Source organism: Calonectris borealis, chromosome 14, assembly GCF_964195595.1.
Source record: "Calonectris borealis chromosome 14, bCalBor7.hap1.2, whole genome shotgun sequence".
In the NCBI taxonomy this organism is placed as follows: domain Eukaryota; kingdom Metazoa; phylum Chordata; class Aves; order Procellariiformes; family Procellariidae; genus Calonectris; species Calonectris borealis.
In genome coordinates this window covers 7,707,273-7,734,370 of record NC_134325.1, presented here as the reverse complement: position 1 = coordinate 7,734,370, position 27,098 = coordinate 7,707,273, and the positions used below count along the sequence as shown (strand labels likewise).

Genomic DNA, 27,098 nt, shown 5'->3' with positions numbered 1-27,098 from the left:
ACTACACTAGTGAGATTAGTGCAATACTAAACCTAGAGTGGATCATTTCCACCATGTATTTCCCCTTCTCCTTATCTCTCAGAATCAGATGAAGTGTCTGCATCTGCTGGTAACCATCCCTCTCAAGAGCACAACTATATATTCCCAGGGACATCCAGAGGTATATAACCAGCACGAGGACATGTGCTGTAATGGACAGTGTGTACATAAAGTAAAGTATGCTGCCCCTGACTTTGCAAAATTAGAAAGGGAAAACATGACTCTTAGTTGTCATTGATGGGAAACCAATTCCACACCAGCGTGATTAGAAAAGAAGTAGCTGTTCCAAAAAATAGAGTAGTCAGTTGTTATTTTTACGAAGCTGCTGTTTCTACTGACAGCACACACAAAAAGAGGACAAGAGGAAAACACAAGTCATTTTGGAAGCGGTCAGCCCTACACCATGACATGGCTCAGCTCAAAGCACAAGAGAGGAAAAACCCAGACAGAGCTAGAGGCCTCGAGCAGCAGCGCTCTCCGTTTCTTTCATACACACAGACAGCACCATCGCGCACAGCGCGGTCCTCAAGGGGACTGACCAGTGCGTTCACTGACTCCAGAGCTGCTGCTGCTCGGGACCTCAGGTGCATTTGCCTGGTGAAATAAAAATAATTTCATTTAAAATATACTAATATCTCAAATCCAACTGGCTATGAAAAAGGAACACTGCCACAGGACTCCTACCTTGTATGAGGCATTGGATAAGTAAAACCAGGTCCCTTTCTATTAAAAACAAAGCAAAAAATAAAGCCAACAATATGGGTGCATAAATGGATTTTCCCTTACAGCTGACACTGAATCTAAATTAAACTAAATTGTTTTCATAATTTGCAACCTCTGGTTTCTCTGTAATTACGATGTTGTGAAATGAGCAGGAACAGCTAGTATATACCCCACAGGGAAGAATTACATGTAGTGACCCTATAATGATCCAGGATGAAGAAGATGCAATAAAGGAACCCACAGTATTCGTTAATGAATAAGATCAGTAAGAAAGGAGGAAGCTAGAGTTAATGAATGTATATAGGATTTAGATGTAGGAGCTGCAGGCAGAAGTAGCCAGCGGCTTTATGCCAGCAATGGTCTTAGCCATAAAACACTTTATTAGAGACAATAATCTTCTGAAAAATCCCCAAATTCTCCCCATCTGCAGAATGCTGGACAAAAAATTGTTTTAAAAATACTTTACCTTTAAAATACGATGTAAAGAGATGTTATTAGCTATTACACATGAAACATTCTGCTAAAAACTAATCTTAACGTCACCTGATTTTAGAGTTGCTGCTTCCATCTGTTTTTCCCTTGCACTGCTGCACTGTCTTTCTGTTGACCATCAAAATTAAAATAATCTCTCAGTGATACTGTGTTCTCCTTTTTTCATCTGCTATTATTCTGGGCCTGTTAAGTGTTTATTAAAGAAAAGTATACGCAAACCACTAAAACAGGTGACTATGGAAAATTACAGAATTACAGAACGTTAGAAGGAATTTCCCTTCCTACACACAATCTTCTCTTGTTTCTTTCTCACAATGCTTTGCTCCTTGGAGAATGAGAACATACATAAAGGTATGAGGTAAAGAGAAGGCAAAAATCATCTGAAGCTTATATTATGGTATCACTCAGATAACCCAGTCATAGCTGATGGCACAGCATGTCATGGTCCAAACATGTCTAGCACATGTTACATACATACCATCCCTGTCTCCATAAAGCTTATCTGACAATCTAGATAAGATTCAAAACACAATTTTATGGTGGGAAGAGCTCATCTAGTTAACACAGTGTTCTGACTAAAGCACAATTTGAGGGGTACCTTTTGGGAAAGGCAAGTTCCCCTTTGTTGACATAGTTTGCACTAATTAAATTGCGGTTGCATATTTGCACCTGTGACTGATCTGTACCAACAAAGATTTTGATTTGCTTTGACATGCAGATACAAAAGCAAAGAATAAGCTTTAGCCTGCTCCAGCATCATTAAAGAATGCAATATTCCATACGTGCGAACTCTATCCTGCCTACTTAACACTCCTACCTTACAGGATTAAATATACACTTGCTTCTAGTGAATAATTACATCTGGTATCAAAATTTGACGGTGTACTCCAACTGCCTGTTAAAACATGAGAGAAGGATGAGCATCGTAGCTGCCATTTTCTTCGAAGTCCATCTCTGAGTGACTACATGAGAAACTGGGGAGGGACTGGGCGTCCACCAGTGTTCTGAACTGTTAGAAAAGATCAATTAATCAGAAAGCAATATTTGAAAGGATTTTCAAAAAAATCTTATTATTAGAAAATTATTCTTGGAAAATTTGAATTCTTTATTAAAAATAATCTTCTGTCATTACAAACAGCATTATAAGCAGCAAACAACTGGATGATTTTCATCGTGCATTAAAAGCTCCTCACTGATAACTAAAGAGAGTAAGACTTCCCTTAGAAAAGTTTAAAGCACATGCTTTTCTTATATTCAGAGCTACCAACAGAAATTAATAAGTATCTCACAGACTCATTTAATCTCTCGGCAATCTGCTAGATGAAGAATTGTGAAGCCATTTATTTTGCAAAATCCCATTAGTTTTTGATAAACTCTTTCAGATGAATGGTAATTTTGAATGATTCACCTGAACAAAATAACGCACCCACACTTTCAAAATGCCATTGGGGTGAGGTCAGGCAGAGAATGAGTCTGCCAGCGCAAATGACTGCATTTGTCTCCTGTCAGAGTCCTTCTCTTTGGGCACAAAAAGTACTTCCATAAGATTAGTGGATTGACAGAGGTGGAGAAAATGGATTGATTTTTCATTTTCAGGAAGTTTTCAAGGAACTTAGAATAACAGAACGTTTTAAAAAGCTTCAGATGCTCTGAGAGTACATGGGCCTGTGTGTGCATTGGGAAATGCATCTCCCTGTGGGTTTTACTGATGTAGGAGAATCAAGGACCACCCTTCTCTCAGTTATATAGTGCTACATTATGTAAAGTTGTGAACATTTGTGGAAGTAAATGTACAGTACCCGGGTTTCAAAATACAATGCAGTCCTTGGCAGAGGCCCCTAATCCCCTTTGGATGAGGGCTGCAATGCTTTTATCTAAAAACAGGCTTTCCAGACCAAATCAACCACCATACCCTCCTGAAACACACTTCTAAAACAAATCAAATGTATTCATTTAAAATTCAACCCTGCATTAACCCTCTTAAGCAAATTTGCAAGTGGACCAAAGGTTGGTTCTAAGGATATCAGCTAAGGCCCTGGCACCAATACAGCCAGTAATAACTGCTATTACAACCATGGGCAGTACCTGGCCTGTAGATACTATAATGAATGCGTTAGATGGAAAACCATTTACGACCCTCCCATTGCCCTCAGATCCATTCCTCCTTGTCCTTCTCTTGTGGGGAGCAACAACCCAGCCCCAGCCAGCCCCAGCCAGCCCCAAGCCTCTCATGCTCCAGGTTTCAAGATTCCATCTTGCTTATGTTTCTAAGAAGCTCTAAGCTGGCTCCGACTGGGACACCAACAAGCTTCCTTGCCGCTTCAGGACCAACCTCTAGCAAATGACAACCTTCCTTGTCTGCCTTATCAATGATCTGATGTACTAGTCCCAAATCTATCACTGAAGAAACTTGAATGAACACTCAGTTACTGCATCGCTGACGTTGCAGTGTAGCTGTGCATGAGGTTTTATTTCCTTGGATCCAAACTGCAAAGCAGAGATGATCATCAGTCAGTTATTCTCAAGCTCAGATCCCGTTTTCATCCCATACCTCAAATTCTGCATGGAAAGAACTAACACAAGACCCATTTCTCTAAGTAGCTGCTTAACTTATGAAAGCTGAGGTTTAGTGGAACTTCAAAGAGACAGGTATCTTTTGCCCAGTCATAAGCACCAGAATTAATTTCAGCCACAGGAATATAACATATATACAGCAGTCAAACAAAAATGCATTGGATTGCCATTGGGCAATCTACGCGATTCAGCTGAATTTTGAAATGGTTACATGGAGCTCATCTATGTGAATGGCACCATTTCAACATACTTTTCAGATGACTGAACTTTATATGATAATCTATAATGTTAGAGCTATATCACATTTAAGACTGTCATCAAAAAACATGAAGAGACAAGTGATTGTAATACCTGCATCACTTACATCACCCAGGAAAACTTTTATCACATGATGCAAACCCACTCCACAACATAACTCTGTTATCACTGTCATTCACACTCCCGGTGTAGCAGTGTCTACTACTACATGTGTGAATGAGCACTACCAGGAGGTTAGTATACAGCATCATTTCTTTAGATGTCATTGCATTTCCAAGCTCCCAATTAATTAAATGCAATTTCAGGTTACTTTAAAATCTGTTGTATACTGCAAAACATGAAGTTAAAAAGCCATACCTGGAATCCAAGTAACTGCAGTGATCAGACACAACATATTCTAGGCTAGCAAATTACATATTCCCTTGCTTTGGTAAGATTTGGGCACTTCAGTAGCGGAAGACTGCCACTAAAGGATTCCTGATCAATGCTAACCTTTTTTACGAAGGTAGTTATAGGATAGTATCACACTAAGCTGAAGAAATTAACTTTCCCCAAAAGCTTATTATAACCTAATCAAGCAGGATCAGCTAAACCTTTCATGGGGCATTTAAAAGTTCTTGGAGGAAGACTCAACTCCACTGTTCTTCCCTTTTTCAATGATTACAAAGCCCTTCTCTTTCCTTAGGCAAAGTATATGTCAATTTGCAGATTCTCCTTAAAATAGCAAGATCTGATCCTCTAGACTTCTCTAATTAGCTTGTTTTTTTGCAACCTGAAGCAACTGAAGCTTGATGCAGTATACTGAAGCATAGAATCATAGAATGGTTTGGGTTGGAAGGGACCTTTAAAGGTCATCTAGTCCAACCCCCCTGCAATGAGCAGGGACATCTGCAACTAGATCAGGTTGCTCAGAGCCCCATCCAACCTGACCTTGAATGTTTCCAGGGATTGGGGCATCTACCACCTCTCTGGGCAACCTGTGCCAGGGTTTCACCACCCTCATCATGAAACATTTCTTCCTTCTATCTAGTCTGAATCTACCCTCTTTCAGTTTAAAACCATTCCCGCTTGTCCTGTCGCTACAGGCTCTGCTAAAAAGTCTGTCCCCATGTTTCTTATAAGCCCCCTTTAAGTACTGACAGGCCGCAATGAGATCTCCCCGAAGCCTTCTCTTCTCCAGGCTGAACAACCACAACTCTCTCAGCCTTTTCTCATAGGAGAGGTGTTCCATGCCCCACATCATTTTTGTGGCCCTCCTCTGGACCCGCTCCAACAGGTCCATGTCTTTCCTGTGCTGAGGACTCCAGAGCTGGACACAGGACTGCAGGTGGGGTCTCACCAGAGCAGAGGAGAGGGGCAGAATCGCCTCCCTCGACCTGCTGGCCACAGTTGGCCTTCTGGACTGCGAGCGCACATTGCCAACTCATGTCCAGCTTTTGTCAATCCCTTCGTCCCCCAGCCTGTCTTGATACTGGGCATTGCCCTGACTCAGGTGCAGGACCTTGCACTTGGCCTTGTTGAACCCATGAGGTTCACACAGGCCCACTTCTTGAGCTTGTCCAGGTCCCTCTGGATGGCATCCCGTCCCTCAGGCGTGTCAACCGCACCACTCAGCTTGAAGTCATCTGCAAACTTGCTGAGGGTGCACTCGATCCCACTGTCTATGCCATTGACAAAGATATTAAACAGTACAGGTCCCAGTACGGAACCCTGAGGGACACCATTCATCCCGGATCTCCATCCGGACGCTGAGCCATTGACCACTACTCTCTCAATGCGACCATCTGGCCAATTCCTCATCCACCAGACAGTCCACCCATCAAATCCATATCTCTCCAATTTAGAGAGAGGGATGTTGTGGGGGACTGTGCCAAAGCTTTAGAAAACATGGTTGCCCCAATTACTAACCCCAATAATTTCCAAGAGAACTGGTAATGCAAAAATACATTGGCAACAAAAAAGCAAAGGTTAAACAAGATTTGCAGCTTCATTACTTATGTGCTTTAATATATATAACTTGTGAAGTTAGGGACTACTTTATGCTTCCAGAAATATAGGTATGTATTTGTTAGGGCTTGTATCTTCATGCTCTACAGTAACACATGAGGAATTAGTTGGAACACACACAATTCCTGATTTTTCACTTAATTAACAAATGCATTCCATAGTCTCACATGATCTGTATTTTCCATAAATAATAAGCTTAACTGATTAACTGATAAATGTCTTCATCTGCTTTTAGCATCTGCATGCTGTGAGAACAGGTTTCTTTGGCATTCCATACCTCTCTCAAAGTGACAGTGTTTCTACGGTAACGTTCACATTTATTAAGGCTGGATATAGTATCACTGCTGAACTTGTGTGCCTGAAGTGTAAGTGAGAACAGGCGTAGGAAAAAAACACCTGTTCTTACTTATGGAGAAGGCATACAAACCCTGGAATAATTATATCTCTTGTTAAAGATGCATTAACATAGCGTTACATGCTTTAAAATACAAGCACTAAAGTATTGACAGGTCAACCACCTTAAGGTTTTAATAGCTTATTTTCTTGCACCTTTATAAAAGAAAGTTTGATATGGCATTAAAAAAAAAATCTCATATAGGAATCCAAGGCAATTCCTGCTAATCTGAGTAAAAGGTGAATCTGTTTTCCATGACGGAAACATTTATATTACATAGCTAAACCATAAGAAACAAAATTTCAGTTTTGTCAATCACCTTGTTGGTTTCTGTCAGAAAGGAGAGATACAGCCACTCGTATCATGGGCAGTACATTATGGCACAGGGAGCCAGCTACCAACTTAGGGTGAAATTGCTCTTCTGAGACCACCTCTACCAAATCTATGTCAGGAACAGCCTGAAAGATCTCAGAGCATGGGATAATGCCTAGAGCAGGCAGCTGCTACTCTGCCAGCAGCCACTGAATGACGTAGGAATGACATAGATAAGTTAATGGTTGAAGTGAAGCTTGGACACCAACTTGGAGATCAGCTTTGATGTAGTCTGACCTGTTGCCATGCTGGTACCGCATGTCCAGGCTCAGTCTTAACTAGGAATGAAGCTGGCACCAGGTCCCGGTCCCAGGTGCACATCACACGCACGTACAGACCTAACTGCTGGAGGTCCTCGCAGCCAGGTTGCAAGTGAGGCACCGAGATAGCGGTCTGGTTCACAACTTTAGCCCAGGTCCCACCAGGAGGAAAACTGCTTTAAGTTCAAGTGCATACCACAAGACTACAGCTACAGATGCAAAGCAGATTCACGCCTAAAACCATGCACTACATTATTAAAACAGATGAACCCAGCAGGTTTCATTGTATCCACAGGTCGCACATTCTTCTGTTTTACAGGTTAAAAAAAAAAAAAAAAGAGTACCCTGCACAAGCTAGGACACCTCCAAAGTGACAGTGCTACTCTCCAGAGTTTGAAGGGGCTTATGCATGCCTGCACTGTTCATTCACTATTCCTGGCCTCAGAAAAGAATTTACTGCTTAATGGTATACGCTTCTGCATATGAACCACCCTTTCATGTGTTTCAGTAGGCATAGCTCAAAGAGGAAGTTGGCCCACTAGCACCACTGATTTCAACGGATATTGGAAAGAATGACAGAATTTCATTTGAAAAACAATTAAAAGCAGGAATGCCTATGCAACATGTCATGTTCATTTTGGACAGTACATGAGATCTACAGTTGTCAGTAACAAGTACTTAAAATCAAGGAAGGAAAAAGTAAAGATTATGGGAAATCTCATTCAGAATGAAGTTTCTACACATTAATAAAATATTTACATATTCTCATATAACGTATAGCTTAAGCACAACTCAGTGGAAATAAGTCTTCATTCTTGTGTCTGAATATAAGTGATATTCTAAAAGATCAGATTAAAAACTCATTGCTGATCATTTCTGTTAAAGAAAATGGTTTCCTAACATCTCTAAATACGGAAGTTGGATTTCCAAACTTCAGAAGTAATTAAAATTAGAAGCACGATAAAATTCTTACAACTCCTTATGGTATTGTAAGACCTTAGAAAAAGAAGAGACCGTATTTTTAATGCAAAGATGTTCGTGTGACCACCTATTGTAAACAACTAGACCTTTGATCAGGTATTACAGGGAAAACATGAAGCATCAAACCTGAAAAACACTGTGAATAAGGTGTAGGAACAGTGAGATCCACTAACTCTGCTCTTGCGTTGAGACCAGGATAACAATAGGCTTAGTTTGTTCTGCTTCCCCTAAATGAAATTCCAGTGAAAGAAAGAGCAAAATAGGGATTTGCAAGCCACCGAAACTGCAGATTTTATACCTATGTAAAGTAACTGTTTTTGACAACATCCAAGTTCATATAATTTTATATATATATCTATAATCTATAGCTATAAGAATTATGCCGATCTTTCAAAACAAATCACCTTTTTGCTAGCAACTCCATTCTATTCTTGGCAATTCTGGATCATTCTGATGAAATATACTGCACTGATGCAATCAAAAAATGATACACAGAGTTTGGAAAAGGTTACAATTACAAGCTACAGAATACACAAAAAACCAGGAGAAATACCTAGTGAAATAAGATGGATATTTACAGCTTTGCTCAAACAAAAAATTGCCTAATTAGTATTACAAATGTACACACAAAGTCACAGTTAGAATTTCCTATATTTCACCTATATCCCTCTTTTAATGAACTCATCATTGTGTCTTTCAAACAGGAAAGCTGTATCATACAGCCAAATCTATCTCATTATGCTTTAGAAAAGTAAAATCTCTAGAGAAAAGGCAGTGTCCAAACAGGTGTAGTATATTAGTAATCTGAGCTGTCAGCATCACTGTGCACTGGTTATACATAGCTAGGCAACCTGAAAATAACAAAAAACAACTGAAAGTGACCCCAAGAGTGGGCCAAAGTTACCCTGTATTGCTTTTATGACGAAACCTGCAGCACATGCTGTTCTTTCTTCCTCTCAACACTTTTTGGAAAAACGCTATCAAAATTTCTTACCAGTTGTAAGACAGCACCCTCTGGTGTAGCAACACATGAAAACTTTATAAACTTTATAAAATACCTTAATTTGTGACAGGGTGCAGCTAACTGACAGGTATTACTATGTAGATCACCTAAGATGTAGATTAACTGGCTGCGTCTTTCCTCAACACTCCAGCTGCAGCTCTGTGCCAAAAAGTGCATGATACAGAGCAAATGTATCATTCGATTTGCCCCTCACGTGAGGCTTCACATTTCTGAGAGTTGTATAAAGTTGTCTCTACAGAAACCACTTACAAATCTTTTTAAGGCTCAATATACAAACTATGTTCGCCTACGGCCTGATTTATTTTTGTTTTGTATTACCTACCTTAATGTTTTCTTGGGATGACCCCTTCCTCTCCTACCTACTGAGAGTTGCCTATATCATGCCTGTCATACATAAACATTCCTGCTTCTCATGTATCATCTAAATAGGACAGAAATATAAATCCTCATTGGGCCTCGAATGAAGAAATCTGGCCGTGACTTGCAGCAGCTCTACGTTAGGAGCAGGGACATAGCAGAAACCAGCTTCCTCTATGCCAGCACTGCATCATGCAATGACTTTCAAAAACTTTTAATGGAAACGCAGCAAGTTTTCTTGCTCCATTTACAGCTACTGGGAATTTATTCCCATTCTTATCCAAGCTTCTGAAATCAGAGTTGTGGAATAACAACACCTTACCTAAGCGTAATGTATGCAATACATACTTATTACTGCTCAGAAAATAGGTTAGTAACCTGCTTGTACAAAGTTTTGAACAATACAGCAGCTATATACTAGCTTTTACTGAATTTTGCTGCAATGAAAAAGCTGTAAGTGGATCCTAAAGTAGGACAGTCTGTGTAAGATATTCCTTTGTATATGCAGAACGCTTCCCTAGTATCTAGGAAATGTTTTGCACCCCACTGATGTTGATCAAACACTTCAATAGCAGTTACTTAAGAGTTCCCATTCTCCTTAGAACGGCAATTCTTTAAAGTAATCAATGGTGCATCTGTGGTTCTCAGGTCTCATATTTGCTCACAATTGCTAATCCTCATGGAAACCACAATAATCATACATCTACTTTCCTCCTATTTCCTTTCCCTGTAAGTGGTTGTGGTAGTCATCACAAGTACAGTTTTTTTAAGCAGTGACAAAGGAACTGACCACACGGGCCTGCCCAGGAGCAGCTAAAGACCAGTGGACCACCACTCTCAAACGACACAACTTGAGAATCCTGTCTGTGTACGCAGGCAGACACAGAAAATATCTCAGTCAGTCTCTCTTTAGGGCACAAAAACTATTTCAGAAAGAGGTGCTCTGAACCAAATCAGTCTTTTATCTGAGCTACTGAGCAAAAGCTTAGCCAAAACACAACGGGATATATATATAAAAGGATAGAATTTCATCTCTGAAGTATAAACATGAAACATGCATCTAACTTTTTTTAGTGTTCAGGCTACTGAAAAAATGCACACCACCAATGAAAACTTTGTACAAGGCCAGTTCTGCAGGAGAGCTATTGAAAAGCATGACAGGTGGAAAATGAATCCTAAAGTCATGGCAGCTTCTGCTGAACAGGTGTCTTCATGTCCTTGCATAAAGTTCTGATAGCAAAAGATATCCTAAACAAAGTTAAATGATGTGCCCCTCCCAGCTGACTAAGAGCCACATGAAATAATGGATATCTGCACATGCCAGGATGTTTTTCTATTCTCCAACAAAGATAGCAGATTGTGACTTGAAACAGGGCTTGGATAACAGATACTGGAAGTCATTCTCCTTCTCCAAAAACATCCTTTCCTTGGCTGTGGTCAGCAGATCCATCTCATTCATACCAGTCAGTATACATGGAGCTATGACTCAATCTCTGTTAGTGTCCTGCTAATTACAATGTCTTTGCAGAGATGAAACCATTCACTGGAGTCCTCAGATTTTCTTCTCTCTTGGTTTGGCTTTAGTTGGCACTTTAGCGATTGGAGAATAAAATCCCCCCCATGCACTCCCAAGGAGCATACCAATAGTCCATGGAATTTCACAGGAGAGTACATACAACATACTCCTATGCTTTTCTCCCATCATCCCCCCCAAATTATGAAGTACTAAGCAATTAAGATCACATTCTGATCATCTCTACTGCATCCTTGTGCATCTGGCATAACTTCACAGAAGGCAATACAACTGCTGTGAGATCATGTAGAGACATAACTTCATTATCAAGGCAGACCTGCGTATCCAGAGCTTCAGCTCCTGCTGGTATCATGTGATGCATGCATTGGAGCTTTCATTAAAGAGCAAAATAATGGCACAACCAAAAAGGGATTTCAAAACATGGAAAACAAACAGGTCACTCAGCAAAACCGTGTTCCACTATCTTACCGATTCACTGTCTCTAACGTCTACAGGAGTACAAGAGCTGGATACCCCCCACTATAGCAGGTAAAGGTTTTAAAAATCACATCGTCGTAATACTTAAGTGTCCACAATATCTACTATTTATACCTGAAACATACAGTACTGTGACCTGTACTGATGCTCACAGAAATCCACAAGGTAATCAGAGCCTTCAGAAGCTACTTTCAAGTTTTTTTCTCTGCTGAGACAAACTCATGGCAACCTGCCTTGCTTATCTAAGACCCGTTCCTTTTTCTTACTGTATGTAATAAGCGTGAGGTGTGTGCCTATGAGAAAATAGCAAAATAAACATACCATAGCTTTGGAAGTCACATATTTCGAATCTAGAATATTTAACAAAAGACATAGCCTTAGCAGGTGTACAGGCTTGTCTCTAACAGAGGTGTGCACACTGGAGTACAGTAACGCAGACTTCGGTACTGTTAGATACAGCACGGCTTTGATGGCTAATGGCTTAAAAAGGAACTACTGACAGCAGACTTCTATTGATTTTATGACTTCTATGTACTAAAAATTCAGAATTGTACAGCTGCATCAGTGCACAGTTGACAGATCTGCCCCATTTTTTACTATGGGCAAACGATTTTCTTCTAGCACTTAAGCTTAAGAACAGGATTGGAATGAAAAGTGAACCTAATGCTTATAAGAACAGACCAAAGGTAGCTGGCAAAAAGTAGTATTGGGAGGAACAGGTAATGAAATATTTATATGAATGTCACTTATTAGCTCAGTTTTTGCATTGTACTTATAGGGCTATCCTTTATCCAGACAAAATACAGCATCCTAGACACTTTCATTTCATAATTTACATGTATGCTCCTTCCTGTGCTTATTCAGAGTGGAAAACAGCTATTTTCATCACTGAGGCCTTAAATGTTTTGGGAATCAGCTACTCAGAATGCTAACTCAGTTCTCTTCTGTCCTACTGGAGCAGGACACAGCTGTTCAACTTCAGCAGCAGGACCTTCTGCCAATTGTAAGAGTACTGTTGGCTCTGGGGACTCTTCTGTATAATTAATTGCTTGTAACAATTTAAACTCAGAATTAATCCTTAACAGATTCAGCTAAAAGTATTTTCAGTCTAATGGTTATATGTTTTAATCTACTGCTAATTTGCATAACATTTAGTAGCCAAATGGTGTTAACTCACTTCCACATGCTGACCTGACCTTCACTCACAATTCTTCCTTTTCCACAATTCCTCAACTTGGTTCGATTTACTGCAAGATCATAATCAGTCTGAATCCTTCCTTCCTGAGCTTACACACGTGGGTAATGGCTGCATTCATTGAAAATACTGCTTACACTGCTACAGCTTTAAGATTGCACTTGGCTGTCTTTTCTGCATTAACTAAAAAATAAGAACACCACCAGCAATGTTACGTTAGTCATGATAATGCTATTAGGAAAGCATTTCAGAAACAAAGTTTAAGGTTCTACTACTTGCTAGAAAGAGCTGAATTTTGACAATCTCTTTTCTAATATTACAAGCTTGTCTGTGCCAAGTGATCACATTACTAAACCAACCATTTAGAACATACAGCCTTTGATTTAGTTATCAAATATATATATTCTCCTAGGTATACCAGAGTATTTTAAGAGTCATGATCACACATTCACACAATTCAGGCCTAGTCGTTATTGTAAACGCTTAAGCTATTACACACTCCCACTTTCTTAGAATATCAAAATACCCCTGCCAGATATTCAATACCGATCAAATAATACAGAGTTTATAATTTACAGACAAAACAGTACTGGCATAATTTGTTTATTGTACTGTGAGCATCAGTATATATTAGAGACAAAGAAAACATGACTTCCAGGTCAAAGAAAAAAACCTGGAGATTTAAAATTTTTCTCAGTATCAATCATGGAGAACCTATAAATTCTCTACTGGAATGCTTTCAACTCAAAAGCTTGGCTTCTACAATTAGAGAACACTGAGGAATATAAGATGTTCTGGATCCCAAAAGCCACATACCTAAGGTTAAATTGTAAAAGACCTGAAAAGACATTAGGTAAAATTTATAAACTTGTTTTCTTCTGAGACAGATTGATCTTATCTCCAAGACTCAGGGCCATTCCCTGTAATGAAAAGGAAAAGAAAGACGACATTCATGATACAGATACTTCAAAATAACTTTATCTATATTAAAATGCAAGTTCCATATACAGAAATCTATGAAGTTAATGGCATGGAAATCAAAGTATTTCTAACTGTTGATTTATTTACTTACATACATTATAGTGGACACCTTCTTAACACTAGGTAAAGGCTAGATGTACATATATTATAGAAATAATGAAACTTAAATTTGAGCTAGCAACTGCTAAATCTGTTATCAATACAAAAGGCAGAAAAATTAAAAAAAGTAAGCCTTTTGACCTCCCACCAGCTGAAAGTATGCTGCCACTGAAGAAATTATAACTGTCAGTCTAGTTACTGAAATTCAGCTGTTGAAAGTCTCAGTGCTAATACTAGCATTCAATGCACTAAAGCTATAGAAAAAATTTAATCACAGAACCATATTAATATTGCATAGAAACTGAAGAAATCTCAAAAGAAACTGCACAAATAAATCCACCTAATCAACAACAGCATTATCTCAAGATGATACTAAGCTGGCATATATAACTGAATGCAGTCTTACGTAAAAATGCCACTGTAAACATATCAGAAACATTAATTTAAACCACTCTGAAATCTTTACAATGACATCATATAAATTAAATGGTTTCATGTGATGAATGTGAAAATTCTCAGGCAGTCCTTTATTGTACACTGTTTAAAATACTTTTATTGGTACCCTGTTATTAAACAGTTCCAAATTTTGTACTTTTTTTAGTCAGGAGGTAGAAGTTCTAAAATCCAAAGCAGACTCATAGATGTACCTTTAGAAAATAATTCTACTGAAAGACTTTGGGTTTTGTTTGTTGTTTTTAAAAAGAAGCAGTGAACAGCAATTGCATGCATAAAATTTCCTTGTTATATGAAATTGAAATGTATAATTCAGTAGGAAAAATATCATGGAAGCTTGGGGAGCATTTGCTCTTTAAAAGCCAATCAAGTATACTATCCTATTTGCAGTCCTATGGAAAAAATAAGAAAAACTTGGCCCAAAGGCGTATTTTATGATAACGCACTGGGAGAGATGATGTACAATGTGGTCTTAGGGTATGATTACACCTAAATAAAAAGCCATTCTTTCCTCACAAAACGTGTATAAGATAGTTTTTTAAAACTAAGGCTGAAGTTTCTATATTCATCTTCCCTAAAAATTTTCCCATTTACCTAATACTAGAAACCAACTAACGTCCAAAAATTTGCACGTTTTTTTAGAGTGCTCGTTACATTTTCTTAAAAATGACAAGCAGAAACAGTGCTCTAAATAGAAGCCACGTTACCTGACTCTTTGCACGGATTCGTATGTGACCAGTGACAGGTGCCTCTGGTCCAAGATGAATTGGCTTTTCGATGCTGACATTTGCAAGTGCATCTTCTCCAAATATGGAACGCGCATAGAGATTGGCCGCCATAAAGCCACAATAACCAGAGAGTGCCTACAAAAAGCACATTTGAACTCTTTAGAAAGGCCAAAATCCTTTAAATACATTTTAATTCATCCTACATATAGCTAGGCACATTTAATACTTAAACTTCTTTCTTTGCATACAACATTTTTTAAAATGTGAGAATTGTACAATGGGAAACAGTGGTAGCCTTTTTCTAAAATTAATATTGAAAGATATGCAATCTACAGTATTCATCAAAACAAGGTAGGATGGCATTTTATGATCTGATTTAATGAACGGCAAAATGGTAAAGAAGCTAAATAGTAGCAATAGCTACTATACCTATTTTGGCTACTATACATATATTAGCTGATAGCTATTATATATATTATATCTTAAAAGCAAGTAGCTATTGTGTATATATATACTTTGCTTTATAACAAAAAGGCTAAATTGGCAAAAGAAAGGTAAATTTTGACAGAGAAGAAAGGAACTTGGAGCTACCAAAAAAAAATCCTGTATAAAAACATATGGTTCCATCAAATCTATACTACAGCTTAGCTACTACAAATTAAAACAGGCATTCTGATTTTCTAGCTGGGCAAGAAATAGCTGAAGTGATTAAGCACACAGAATTTTGATAACATTAACTTGCTTTTGCTCATTTCAGAGCACTCATTTAAAAAACTTTGAAGTACATGTACTATTTCGTATTGTAAACAAGCATCTCTAATAATATTACAACAAATGCTAAACAAATTAAACGAAGCACACAAACTAAAAAGGGTGTTTAAAAGTTTTCAAGCAAATAGCTCACCTTCTCTGGAGTCAGGCATTTCATATTGGTTGACTTCAGTATGTGCTGTAAGTATTCATTTAGATCAATGATATTAGTATTCACTGTAACCTTCAAGGGAAAAAAATGGCCATTACTTTAATTAGCACCTCAGGCATTTCTGAAACCATCTCTTCTTCAGAGCTCTGAATAGATTACCACTACATTTCTCCTTGAGGAACACCACATTCAGCAAGCTAGCTCCAAATCACATTATGTGGTGGCATCATACAATGTCTTCACCTCCTGCCATCTGCTTGTTAAAAGGTGGGAATTCCATGCTATGACCATGGTTTCTAAAATGTATTAGGTGAATATGATACTCTGCTGAACACATAGACTCTCTACAGCAAATAATATACTTCTTGTCTGAATATACACACTGCCAGCACAAGAAAAAAATGGTATCTAGTCCAAAAGCTTGCTTTTAACCAATGATAAAAACTACTTTCATATTTCCCTTTTAGCAACAAAGCCCTCTGGACTGTGTTGGCTTCCTCATATTGAGTATTGTGGGTCTTGTTTAAATTGCTTTTTAGCACATCTTTTAGGAGTAGTTTACAAATTGCTAAGGCTTCACATATTATGGATTAAAATTTATTGTTGACAAGTTCCCTTTGAGGGAACTTAAATCCACTCTCAAGTGAATCACATACATACATGTTGCAAACAAGGTTACAGTTTGTGTAAAATATCTCCCATTCTGTTTTAATGTTTCTACTCTATTCTTAAATTATGTTGCTCTGTTGCATGAGATTATCTCCGTTAAACCCTTTTTTAACAGGTCTGTAACTAACAGTTTGGACACCCTCTAATATTAAGTGTACGTACCATTTTGTTGGGTCTTACATAGCATCCATTACCACTCTGTATGCTACAGCTGTATTGCAAAGTAATAAAGTGAAAGATGTCCCTGCCCACGGCAGGGGAGGGTAGACGAAATGATCTTTAAAAGGTTCTTTACAACCCAAAACATTCTATGATTTTTTTTTTTTTTAAAAAAAAAAAAAGACAACATAATTCGGAACTGGAGAGGCTGAGCAGTATGACTACTTCTGCAGTCTCAGCATAAACTTGTACTTGTTGCTATCACAACTTTGAGCTGAAATACACAGCAATCACCAAGCAATTTGGACACCTTCTGTACAGGAGGTAAGGCTCAATGCACATACCTCTTTTGTAAGAAAAAACTTAGTTATCGCATCACTAAGCTTGTGAAACAGGTAACAATAAGAGAATGAGTTACTTGAGGCCAACATCTAATGCAGATGTTGAATGAGGTTTATATCACAAGAGATAATGTTGTTGTCATGAGCTGATGTAGAAACAAGAAACAGAATTATACCTCATCAATAAAAGCCCCAAATAACATACAAAAACTAAAACTAACTTTGTTTTCCCACTCAAATTCTGCCCACATCTGTCTGAACTCCGCATCCGTACAAGAAGCAGGCTGAATGTAATCCATGATGTCGATGTGAATGTCACTGAGAACCACACAGTTTCTGTCGCTGGCTGCTCCAGAGACATCATACACTGCAATATAAAACACAAACCGCCTTAATGTTTAAAGAAGTGAATTTGCACTAAGTAAGAGTGCTCAGTTACCACCTGCCAGTTAATAACAGTCAACGCTTGCTCAATCTCATTGCTGACCTCTGTCCTCTTCAAGTGCTTTACCCAGTTGCCACAGAACTTTGAGTTAACTGTATTGGTCTTTCAGGCAAAGCTGCCCAGCTCATTTCAAATTCAGAGACTTGGGTTCAAGTATCATGCTGACAATCACTCTAAAGGTAGCATGCTCTACTATGATTTTAAGTAAAAGTGACATAAATTTTTAAAAAATCATCAGAAAATATTCATACGTTGTAGACCATTTAATTTCCTCTTCCAGTATGAAGTGTTTTAATTATTTTTGAGCTCATTAAGCAGTTAAGAAATGCTACACATTAATGTTATTTTTGCACACTGAATTGTTTACTTACCAATATTACCAAAAATTATTCCATTTTCTGTTGAAGCAACTTTGACATTAGCTTTAATGTTTGCAAAATCATGTGGAGCAAGTGTCAGAGGAGATGGTTTTTCCACAAGTTTCAAGTCACCTGTGTAAAGAAATTGCGAGATGGGGATCAGGGAACATTAACAGTACACAATGAGTTTAGCTTTTGGAACAAAATTTTTTATTTTCTTGTCATTCAATTCTAATGCCTACAGAGTTGCACTACCATAAAAGTATTAATTGATTTGGAATTTTTTTTCAGTTGGTTGGTTTTTTTTACACCTGCAAGACAAAGTAATTTACATTATATTAAAAATTTCAGTTAAAATATTAGTGTATTCACCCAAACCCCACTGGCCAGTCACAAGTGGTGTTCCCCAGGGCTCAGTTTTGGGGCCGGTCTTGTTCAATATCTTCATCAATGATCTGGACGAGGGGATCGAGTGCTCCCTCAAGTAAGTTTGCACATGACACCAAGTTGGGCGGGAGTGTTGATCTGCTGGAGGGTAGGAAGGCTCTGCAGAGGGACCTGGACAGGCTGGATCGATGGGCTGAGGCCAACTGTATGAGGTACAACAAGGCCAAGTGCCGGGTCCTGCACTTCGGCCACAACAACCCCATGCAATGCTACAGGCTTGGGGAAGAGTGGCTGGAAAGCTGCCCAGAGGAAAAGGACCTGGGGGTGTTGGTTGACAGCCGGCTGAACATGAGCCGGCCGCGTGCCCAGGTGGCCAAGAAGGCCAACGGCATCCTGGCCTGTATCAGAAATAGTGTGGCCAGCAGGAGTAGGGAGGTGATCGTGCCCCTGTACTCGGCACTGGTGAGGCCGCACCTCGAATACTGCGTTCAGTTTTGGGCCCCTCACGACATGAAGGACATGGAGGTGCTGGAGCGTGTCCAGAGAAGGGCAACGAAGCTGGTGAAGGGCCTGGAGCACAAGTCTGATGAGGAGCGGCTGAGGGAACTGGGACTGTTTAGCCTGGAGAAGAGAAGGCTGAGGGGAGACCTCATCGCGCTCTACAACTACCTGAAAGGAGGTTGTAGCGAGGTGGGTGTTGGTCTCTTCTCCCAAGTAACTAGCGATACGACGAGAGAAAATGGCCTCAAGTTGCACCAAGGGAGGTTTAGATTGGGCATTAGGAAAAATTTCTTTACTGAAAGTGGTCAGGCCTTGGAACAGGCTGCCCAGGGAAGTGGTTGAGTCACCGACCCTGGAAGTATTTAAAAGACGCGTAGATGAGGCGCTTAGGGACACGGTGTAGTGGGCATGGTGGTGTTGGGTTGACGGTTGGACTCGATGATCTTAGAGGTCTTTTCCAACCTTAATGATTCTATGAAAACAAGTGTGAATACTGACTTAAATGGGCTTCGGATTGAGCCTAGTATTAAATTTTTAACAATCAGGAAATGGTTAATTCTACCTTGTGTTTTAATCACTGACAACATAATACCTAATCCTACAGTCAAGTGTCTCAAAACCAAAGTTCAACGTCCAGTATTACATGCACTAAGCTATTTATAAACAGCTCAAAGTATCACCTTGCCTTTGAATGTAATTGCTCCCAGGAAACAGTACGAGACGTATTTTTCCTAATCCTTTAGCAAGCAATTGTAAAAGAATCCTTAGTTCTATCAAACTGTGCAATTTGAGAATATAGCATGAACAGCATCAGCTCTACAGACAAGAGTGATGCATCAAGTCAGTTTTTGCAATATATCTGAAGACGCAACTGGGAAATACAGAATTCCACTTTACTGAACTGACAAATAGAAAATTACAACCTATTAAGTAATAGATTCGTTTTATTTATCTCCATCATTAGTCTGATCAAATGATTTACAAGAGATTAGGAGGAAGGTTATGCCCCTCCAGCCATATTTACATCAATTAAAAGTATATAACATGCATTCTCCTAGTACGTTGTAAACATATTTCAACTCCTGACTGCCAAAACAGAAGATAATTAACAGGAAACGGGTTACTGTTCTTGGTTTATCTGCTCCAGTCCCTCCCCAAAAAGAAGTTAATGAAGCCTCAATATTGTTCAAGCAAGCCTCTGGTACAGCTGTTGGTACAGGGAATGGTTTCAGCTGAGTAAATGCAGTATATAAGTACTTCAGGCTGAGTGCAAGAACCACCTAGGGCAGATGGCTTTCTGTTGCCTGACATTTGTTCCATACCAGTTTGGATTCTGTTCTCTTGCTCTATGGTAACAGCACAACGGGGAATCAGTATATCAAAAAAACTGTCCATATTTCAGGAAAAAGGGAGAAGGGGAAATGGAATGCTATCTTTCTAGTAAAAAAAGCATGAAAAAGTTCAAAATCTGACTACGGTTTATATCATCAGATAGCATTGTCAGTGCCAGTAGACACAAGTCTTCCACCTTTTGGAAGAAAAATGTATTTTTAAAGGCATTCAGAAACAACCTTTCAAAATGGCAACTAGCTGGCATAAATTTGTAAGTATTTAGAAGTGTTTCAGAAACTCCTTACAACTAAGCGCCAATGCCCAGTACCCCACTCCTGCCCAATGGTTGCTTTGTTTCCACCAGTACGCCTTACCTAGCGTAGCTAGTTCTAGTGTGCAGTTCTGCAGAGTATCACTGGTCTGGTTGACCACAAGCACATCCAGCACAATGTCATACTGATTGACATGGACGTACGCTTCTGCATAGACGGGGTCCGAGAAACCTGTCAGTTGAGTAACCTGTGAAAGAAAAAGTGTTTAAGGTATTTTTCTACTCATAAACCAGTTTAAAACATGGAATCCTGTCAAACAATGACAAAAAATAAGAATAAAATACAATTAAACCCATTACTCTTTAACATAAGCCTCCAAACAAAGCAGGTGTGCAAAGAGCTTTTAATTTCACAGAACTTACTAGTATGAAAAAACGGAAAAAAATTAAAAGAAAATTGGAAAAAACACTGCAAACAATCACCACAAGTTTTGTCTAGAAAATAGTATTTAAAGAAGTTGTGATGGTTAGGAAATCTAAGTTCATGCATAGATCTTCCAAAATAAAGAGATTTCATTGAGTTACAGCTAGACACACAGTGACTGTCCGTATTACTCATACAAATAAATTTAACTGCATCCTTCCTTCACATGTCCTTATGCGTAGACACTACAATTACAAAACCTTTCCAGATTAAATGTATTCTGAACTGAATTCACGTAAGTTCCTAAAATATGGACTGTAATGCCATTTATTCTTACAAAGATCAGCAGGACAAAAAAATGCTGACTTAAAATGAAAAGGTAACTTCAAACAGTAAAAAGAATTCGTCCAGACTTTTGAAGAATAAAAGTCTGGTTTTTTAACCCTAACTACTGAATGAATCAAGAGATTTTTTTTCTTTGGAACTTCTCTGCAGGTCCAGGTAACCAGCAGCAAAAAAAGGTATAAAGAGTGAAACAAGGATGCACTGCGCTTGGCAATAGGATATGGCAGCCAAAGAAAGAAAGGGGTTCTTAATCACTTGTGACATCCCTGCTCTCTTCCCTGTGAACCTTACTGGGCTCTTCAGACCAGCAAACAATCTTAATTTCTTCTCCACAACCCACCAGCTCAGCACTCCTCAAGTCTCCTCCTTATTCTTCCCCTCTCACGTGAAGAAGGGAACAACTTCAAGCACAAGGGTTTTTCTCTTTCTCCTGATGCTAACCAGGAAATACCTGGGTCTTTCCAATCAACCAGCATAGCCTGGTTCATCAGCTCCAGCCTGTGGTTCCCAAAGCTGATCCTGTGCATAGCAGCACAAAGTGTATATAATTAAAACACTGACTTTCACATTACCTTATTAAGTTTGGATGCAAGAGGATCAGCAGCCTCTTTCCTCTGTGTGTTTCCCATTGCTGCAAGAAGGCTAAGCTGAAACTGGTCTTCTTTTGAGCTCATTTCATTTTTAGCAGTAAGCTGCATGAAAGAAATGGGATCGTCTGGCTGAACGGTCACATTCCTCTTCTCAGATTCTTTCTGCAGGAAAAGAAATAGTCAAGAATTCACAATTAATTCCATCCCTTAGCGCAGAAACATGGTCAAATAATGGCTGTCAAATGGTGACACTTCTGGGACCTGCTTGGCTGTGAACACCTGTAAAAAATTCCAAGTGTTTATGGTTACAGGCTTATGATAGCTCACCTTCTGGGAAAGCTTCTCCTCTTCTAGCTTGGCTGACAGCATATGAGAGAGGGACTGCCTGCATTCTTTGTTGAAAATATCATTCATGAGAGGAGAACATTCTGACAGAACTTTCAGACACAAGGAAATACGATCCACGTCGTCATCTGTAATCGGCTTCTTGGGAAGAGAGGACTTTCCCAAATGGAGAATAGTGGCCATCAGCAGCATAGCTTCAGCAATAAAGGACTGAGAAGGAGGACAATGGAAAGAGAATAGAAGCAGATTAGTACATTTTACACAGAAATGTTTATTTCTGACTTATTTACAAAAAGGTGCATATTAATCTGTTCAGAGATTTTATGATTTTTTTTAAGTACTTATCTAGAAACCAAGCAGCATGGTTTAGAGACTGTCTAGATAGAGCGGCTGGAAAGCAGTAGGCCCTGTTTGTGATCCGAATTATCACTATTATCCAAACACGTAACTGGCACTTTACTTTGGACTTAACCCATTTTGCATCTGTTTAAAAGAAAAGAGGCAACAACCAGCTCTTCTTTGCAACTACAGTGAAAACACAGTAGATGACTTACATTTTGTTTCTTCTTTTCCTGAACTAGTGACACATATCGTAAAGCAATCTTAGTTAAAGTTGTAGCAAGAGAAGCTGCAACAAAGAAGTCGCCATCAAGCAGGAATCCTCGTAATGGAGGTCTGCAAAGACAAATAATCAGAAAACTAGTTTTGGATTACACTCTTTAGCCTGCTTATCTTCATACCTTAACATCCATACTGTACAAACAAAACAAGCTTGAAAGGTCTCAGAAGTTTTTTTTTCCCCTCTAGAAGTAATTTTCCAGATATAGAGATATTCACAAGTCACATAGCCATTTCCACACAGAATAGGGAGTGAAGTGAAAAGTGTAGTGGATAATAATTTCATTGTAGCTCTAAGATGATAATGACTAGTCAATATGAAGTAACCCATCTGCAACAATTAAGGAAATATAGCAATTGTTCTAGCTACCAATGAAATAAGCTATAGCAAGTATTAAATAGTGCAAGGTGATATCAAGAGAAAAAAAAAGTTTTAATCTAAAGGCAACATCTCTGTATCCAATTAAAATTGTGAGGGGTCTTATGTATAAATTATAAAGAATCAACTAGAATTTAGGAAACCATAATTAATAATGTCCTTTTTGATATGCAGTAAGCTTTGATTACAAATCCCAAGCAATTAGGCAACTTCCTATCAGATACCATCTACTTGGGATAATTCCTTAAAACAGGGAAATACCTCAACCACTAAACTCTGCGTGAGAGAGAATACCACTTTAAAAAAAAATTAACCAAGTCACTCCTGGCCTAATATGAAATCTTATATACCTGTCTTCTTCCTTTTTGGCAGGTCGGGAACTACTGAGAGCACTCTGTGTTGCGTAAGTGCCCATCTCTGTCACCAATTTTTGGGCTGGACCCACAGACACCTCTTCTTCAGGTTTTAGCTCACCAGCTTCTTTCTTGATTTCCGATTCTACTATTGGGATCTAGAAATGAACAGGAAACAATTGTTACAATTAATATTAAAAAAAGATATTTTTGTTCTGCAGAAGGTTTTAATAAAAATTACTTGCATTGTAAAAGGTCAGTTACAGTGCAATAATTTTGAGAGAATTTGAGCAGACAGGCAGATGTTGAAATATATACAGAAGCCTCTACCAATGCATAAAGCTCATATTGCAGATTGTCTTAGATCCCTCTCAGAACAACCCAGACTTAAAGCACTCTTCCTTTGTTAGTGGATATAATTAAATCATATCTTAAAGCTGCCATAATTTTCTGAAATAAGGAATTCCTCATCTCCCCTCTTAACAGATATCACTTATTCCCAGTATGTGCTAGCTTCAGGTACGCTACTTAAAAAAAAAATTAATAATGAATGCAAAACCCCAAGTAGTTTTTACTTTAGATTTCTTGTGCACATGCTGTTACAACACATCACAAATGCTCAAACCCTGTTGCATCTTACCTGATTTTTTAAAAATAACTTTTTCTTAGAAAACATATAATAGTAAGTAAAACTACAAAATGCTAGCCTGACAAAGTAAACACACCTCTCCAAGTGATCTGCGAACTTCTGTCATTACACTTTGTATATCTTCCTTTGTGCTGCAATATTCTCCAAGGATCCATAAAGCTCCTCGATAAATCCTAAAACCAGAACAGTAACTTAAGTCATGCTTTCGTGATATACTCAACCTAGCATCAAGGGAAGTGACGTGGTCAGGTGGTAAAGGCCAGTCTTAACAAATTCAAAAGGACGCAATTGACAGAAAGCAAGTCTGATCAACAGCAATCATCCTTTCAGCCTTAATAAACTAATGAACAAGTATATCAAATGAGATATATTTTCTGCTACAAATTTATTCCCATCTGTGTTAATCTTGATATTCACAAAATTAAATTTCATTATGATCATAATGAAATAATTCTACTGTATGTGAATAAAGTCAGCTGTAATTTCTCCAGTTAACTGAGACAAACTAACTGTTCCTTCATACAGAAGAAAATGAAAAACACGAACATGAATTAAGATTAGGGAAAAAAATAGCAAAGCTTCATCCCACTTAATGAGATGACGATGGAGATAGGATTCAGAGTTTCCTGTGTATTGGAAGAATGGCAGAGTGGTGTCTTGATACAGACAAGTTCTCATATGACCTAACCTTTGCAGATCCGTCAGAAAACCAAGTTTTTAGAGCCCTGAAAGATACAAGAGAAGTTCTGCAGATTGCAAAGCCCAGTCTATGTTAAGACTGGGTTTTCTAATAAATGTACAGTATTTCCAGTTGCCTACAAGTGCAAATTCCTGCTGCAATAATCCCTTAGTAACTCTATTTTAACAAATATATCACTTTAGCGTTGGCCTTCATCAACAATGCTGTCTTCTAGCAAGTGGAAATACAATTACCAATTGCATCATAAAAATGAAATATGAAATTATTTTCTTCATTCGATGCAACAAGCACCCAATATATCTTTTGTACAAGTAGGCAGGAAGGAAGCTGTACCTAGAATTCATCTATCCCCAAAATATCTCAGCTTCAGTTATTCTTCTTTGTGTGGGGGTTGCAAGGATTTTGGTACATATTTAATGATAATATACATTCAATGCAAGTGAGCCACAGAGTGCTCCAATGTCTGGTATCATATTTTGGACTCACTTGACAGATTTAATAGCGTGAAAGACTTCAAGCATCTTCTCAACAATAAGAGGTCTGAGGTTATCAAATCGCTGGATCGCTTCCCGCACAAACTCCAAGACATCAGCAGCTGCCGCTTCATTATTATCACTAAGGAACTCCATCAGCTAGCACAAAAGAGTGAACATGAGCACAAACGGCAGCACAGCTAAGTTAGTACAACAATATTTTCCTTCTATATTCAGAAAAATAAAACTGCATATACATCTCCCATTAAACAAAGCTGAAATCAAACAACCGTAAGTACATTCCAATCAATTACCAATTATCATAATCCCAAAGTTGTTTTTCCAATGATACAAATTATTGTACTTTTAAGTAAAGGTACTCTTCAGCTCATGTTGTTCAAAAATATTTAAAAATAAAGTCTCATAAGACAAATAACTACAGCATCAAAAGTCCTGTATTTCTTTAGGGATTAAAAAAAGTGTTGCTTCATGTGAGGCCACTATTAGAAACACCTCAGCTTCAGTTATTCTCCGGGTTTTGGGTATAGCTAGAACATACTTAATGACAATGTAATTAAACATTTGCATACCACTGGGATAACATTTGCAGCCATATCTGGAAACCGAACACTGCAGGAATGCAATGTACGAACAAGCAGCTGTCTATACTTGTCTGTATCTTCGTGCTCCGTCACATTATTAGTTTTAATCACTTCCTTCTTCAGAACAATCACAAGCTGCAGAAAAGATAAAATAAAATTGAAGAAAGTCCCATATTCTTCGAAAGAATAAAAAATAGTGTAATGAAACATAAGTAATACATATTTTACCTCCTCCACATTTCTTGAAGAGACAAGATCCAGAGCCAGTTGAAGGGTTTTTTTACGCACTTCTAGATCTGGGGTACTCAACACTCTGAGGATGTCCATAACTAGATCCTGAAACAGTAACAAAATGATAACCACTCTGTTGCTTTAAATTACTCCCTTTTCATACAATTCTAATTTTCAGTCCTCAATGATTTTCAAAGACATTCTGGATACATAATATATAATCTACTGACAAACAAGCAAGATATCCTAGGCATTAGGAACTTCACAGTGTTCATTTAATACATTCTACATTTACACAATGATGTAGCTTGCATGGTAGGCCATTAAGTCTTACAATCAAAACAGCATTTGCCATTGGTAATTCTCACGCAGACAACAAAAGCGGCAAGTCATAAACATAAAAGTCCATCAAATATGTTTTTACCAAAAACATATCAACAAAAGATTTAAATTGCAGAAGTGCATTTTTCCATACATCACAACACCTGAAAGTTTCATTTAGGAAAGAAAAGCCTTCAACAAGCTTGCAGGAAAAGAGAGAGCTCACATACCTGTAACACTCGTTCATGGGAGGGATGCTCCTTTAATTCAATCAACCGATCCAAAACAATCAGTTTCACATTATTATCACTTTCTTTAATAATCAAATCTATGTAGCATTGGGCAGCTGCCTAAAATTAAAAGGATCAAAACCATTTTTTAAGTAATGAAGAGGAGAGAATTCTGAGAGAAATTCAGGAAAAGACACCTTCTACGTTATTATTAAACCAACTACTCAAAGAGTTGGCACAGAAATGAACCTGAGAACAGCCTTTAAAACTTTCTGGTCCACTGTAAACATCGATTCCACCACATTACAAAAATTACACAGGAAGGCTCACAATGGCATCAGCTTACAGTACACAGACTTGATTTCAAATGCAAAGAAAGTCATAAAGAGATAAATTTCCTGGCATGCTTTGGGTCAGCTCTTAAGTACACAACAGGGCATGAAAACCAATTTAAAATAGTTGCCAGTGTTAGCCTATCTAGATACAGTTTTAATGACAGCTTCT

At 38.4% G+C, this 27,098-nt stretch overlaps 1 protein-coding gene across 1 annotated transcript in view; it reads right to left on the bottom strand.

Moving 5' to 3' along the window:
- Window positions 1-13,274: 13,274 nt before the first annotated feature.
- The window catches only part of COPB1 (coat protein complex I subunit beta 1), an 18,655-nt gene continuing 4,831 nt past the window's right edge, over window positions 13,275-27,098 (bottom strand). Inside the window, exons 7-21 of the mRNA XM_075163093.1 lie at window positions 26,595-26,714; window positions 26,041-26,148; window positions 25,801-25,947; window positions 25,224-25,369; window positions 24,114-24,210; window positions 23,386-23,546; window positions 22,593-22,713; window positions 22,021-22,248; window positions 21,676-21,855; window positions 20,438-20,582; window positions 17,856-17,975; window positions 17,261-17,406; window positions 15,853-15,942; window positions 14,928-15,083; window positions 13,275-13,607 (exon numbers count right to left, since the gene is read on the bottom strand). Coding sequence (XP_075019194.1) covers window positions 13,548-13,607; window positions 14,928-15,083; window positions 15,853-15,942; window positions 17,261-17,406; window positions 17,856-17,975; window positions 20,438-20,582; window positions 21,676-21,855; window positions 22,021-22,248; window positions 22,593-22,713; window positions 23,386-23,546; window positions 24,114-24,210; window positions 25,224-25,369; window positions 25,801-25,947; window positions 26,041-26,148; window positions 26,595-26,714 — 2,025 coding nt within the window. The 3' untranslated portion in view covers window positions 13,275-13,547. The remainder of the gene's footprint in view (window positions 13,608-14,927; window positions 15,084-15,852; window positions 15,943-17,260; window positions 17,407-17,855; window positions 17,976-20,437; window positions 20,583-21,675; window positions 21,856-22,020; window positions 22,249-22,592; window positions 22,714-23,385; window positions 23,547-24,113; window positions 24,211-25,223; window positions 25,370-25,800; window positions 25,948-26,040; window positions 26,149-26,594; window positions 26,715-27,098) is intronic.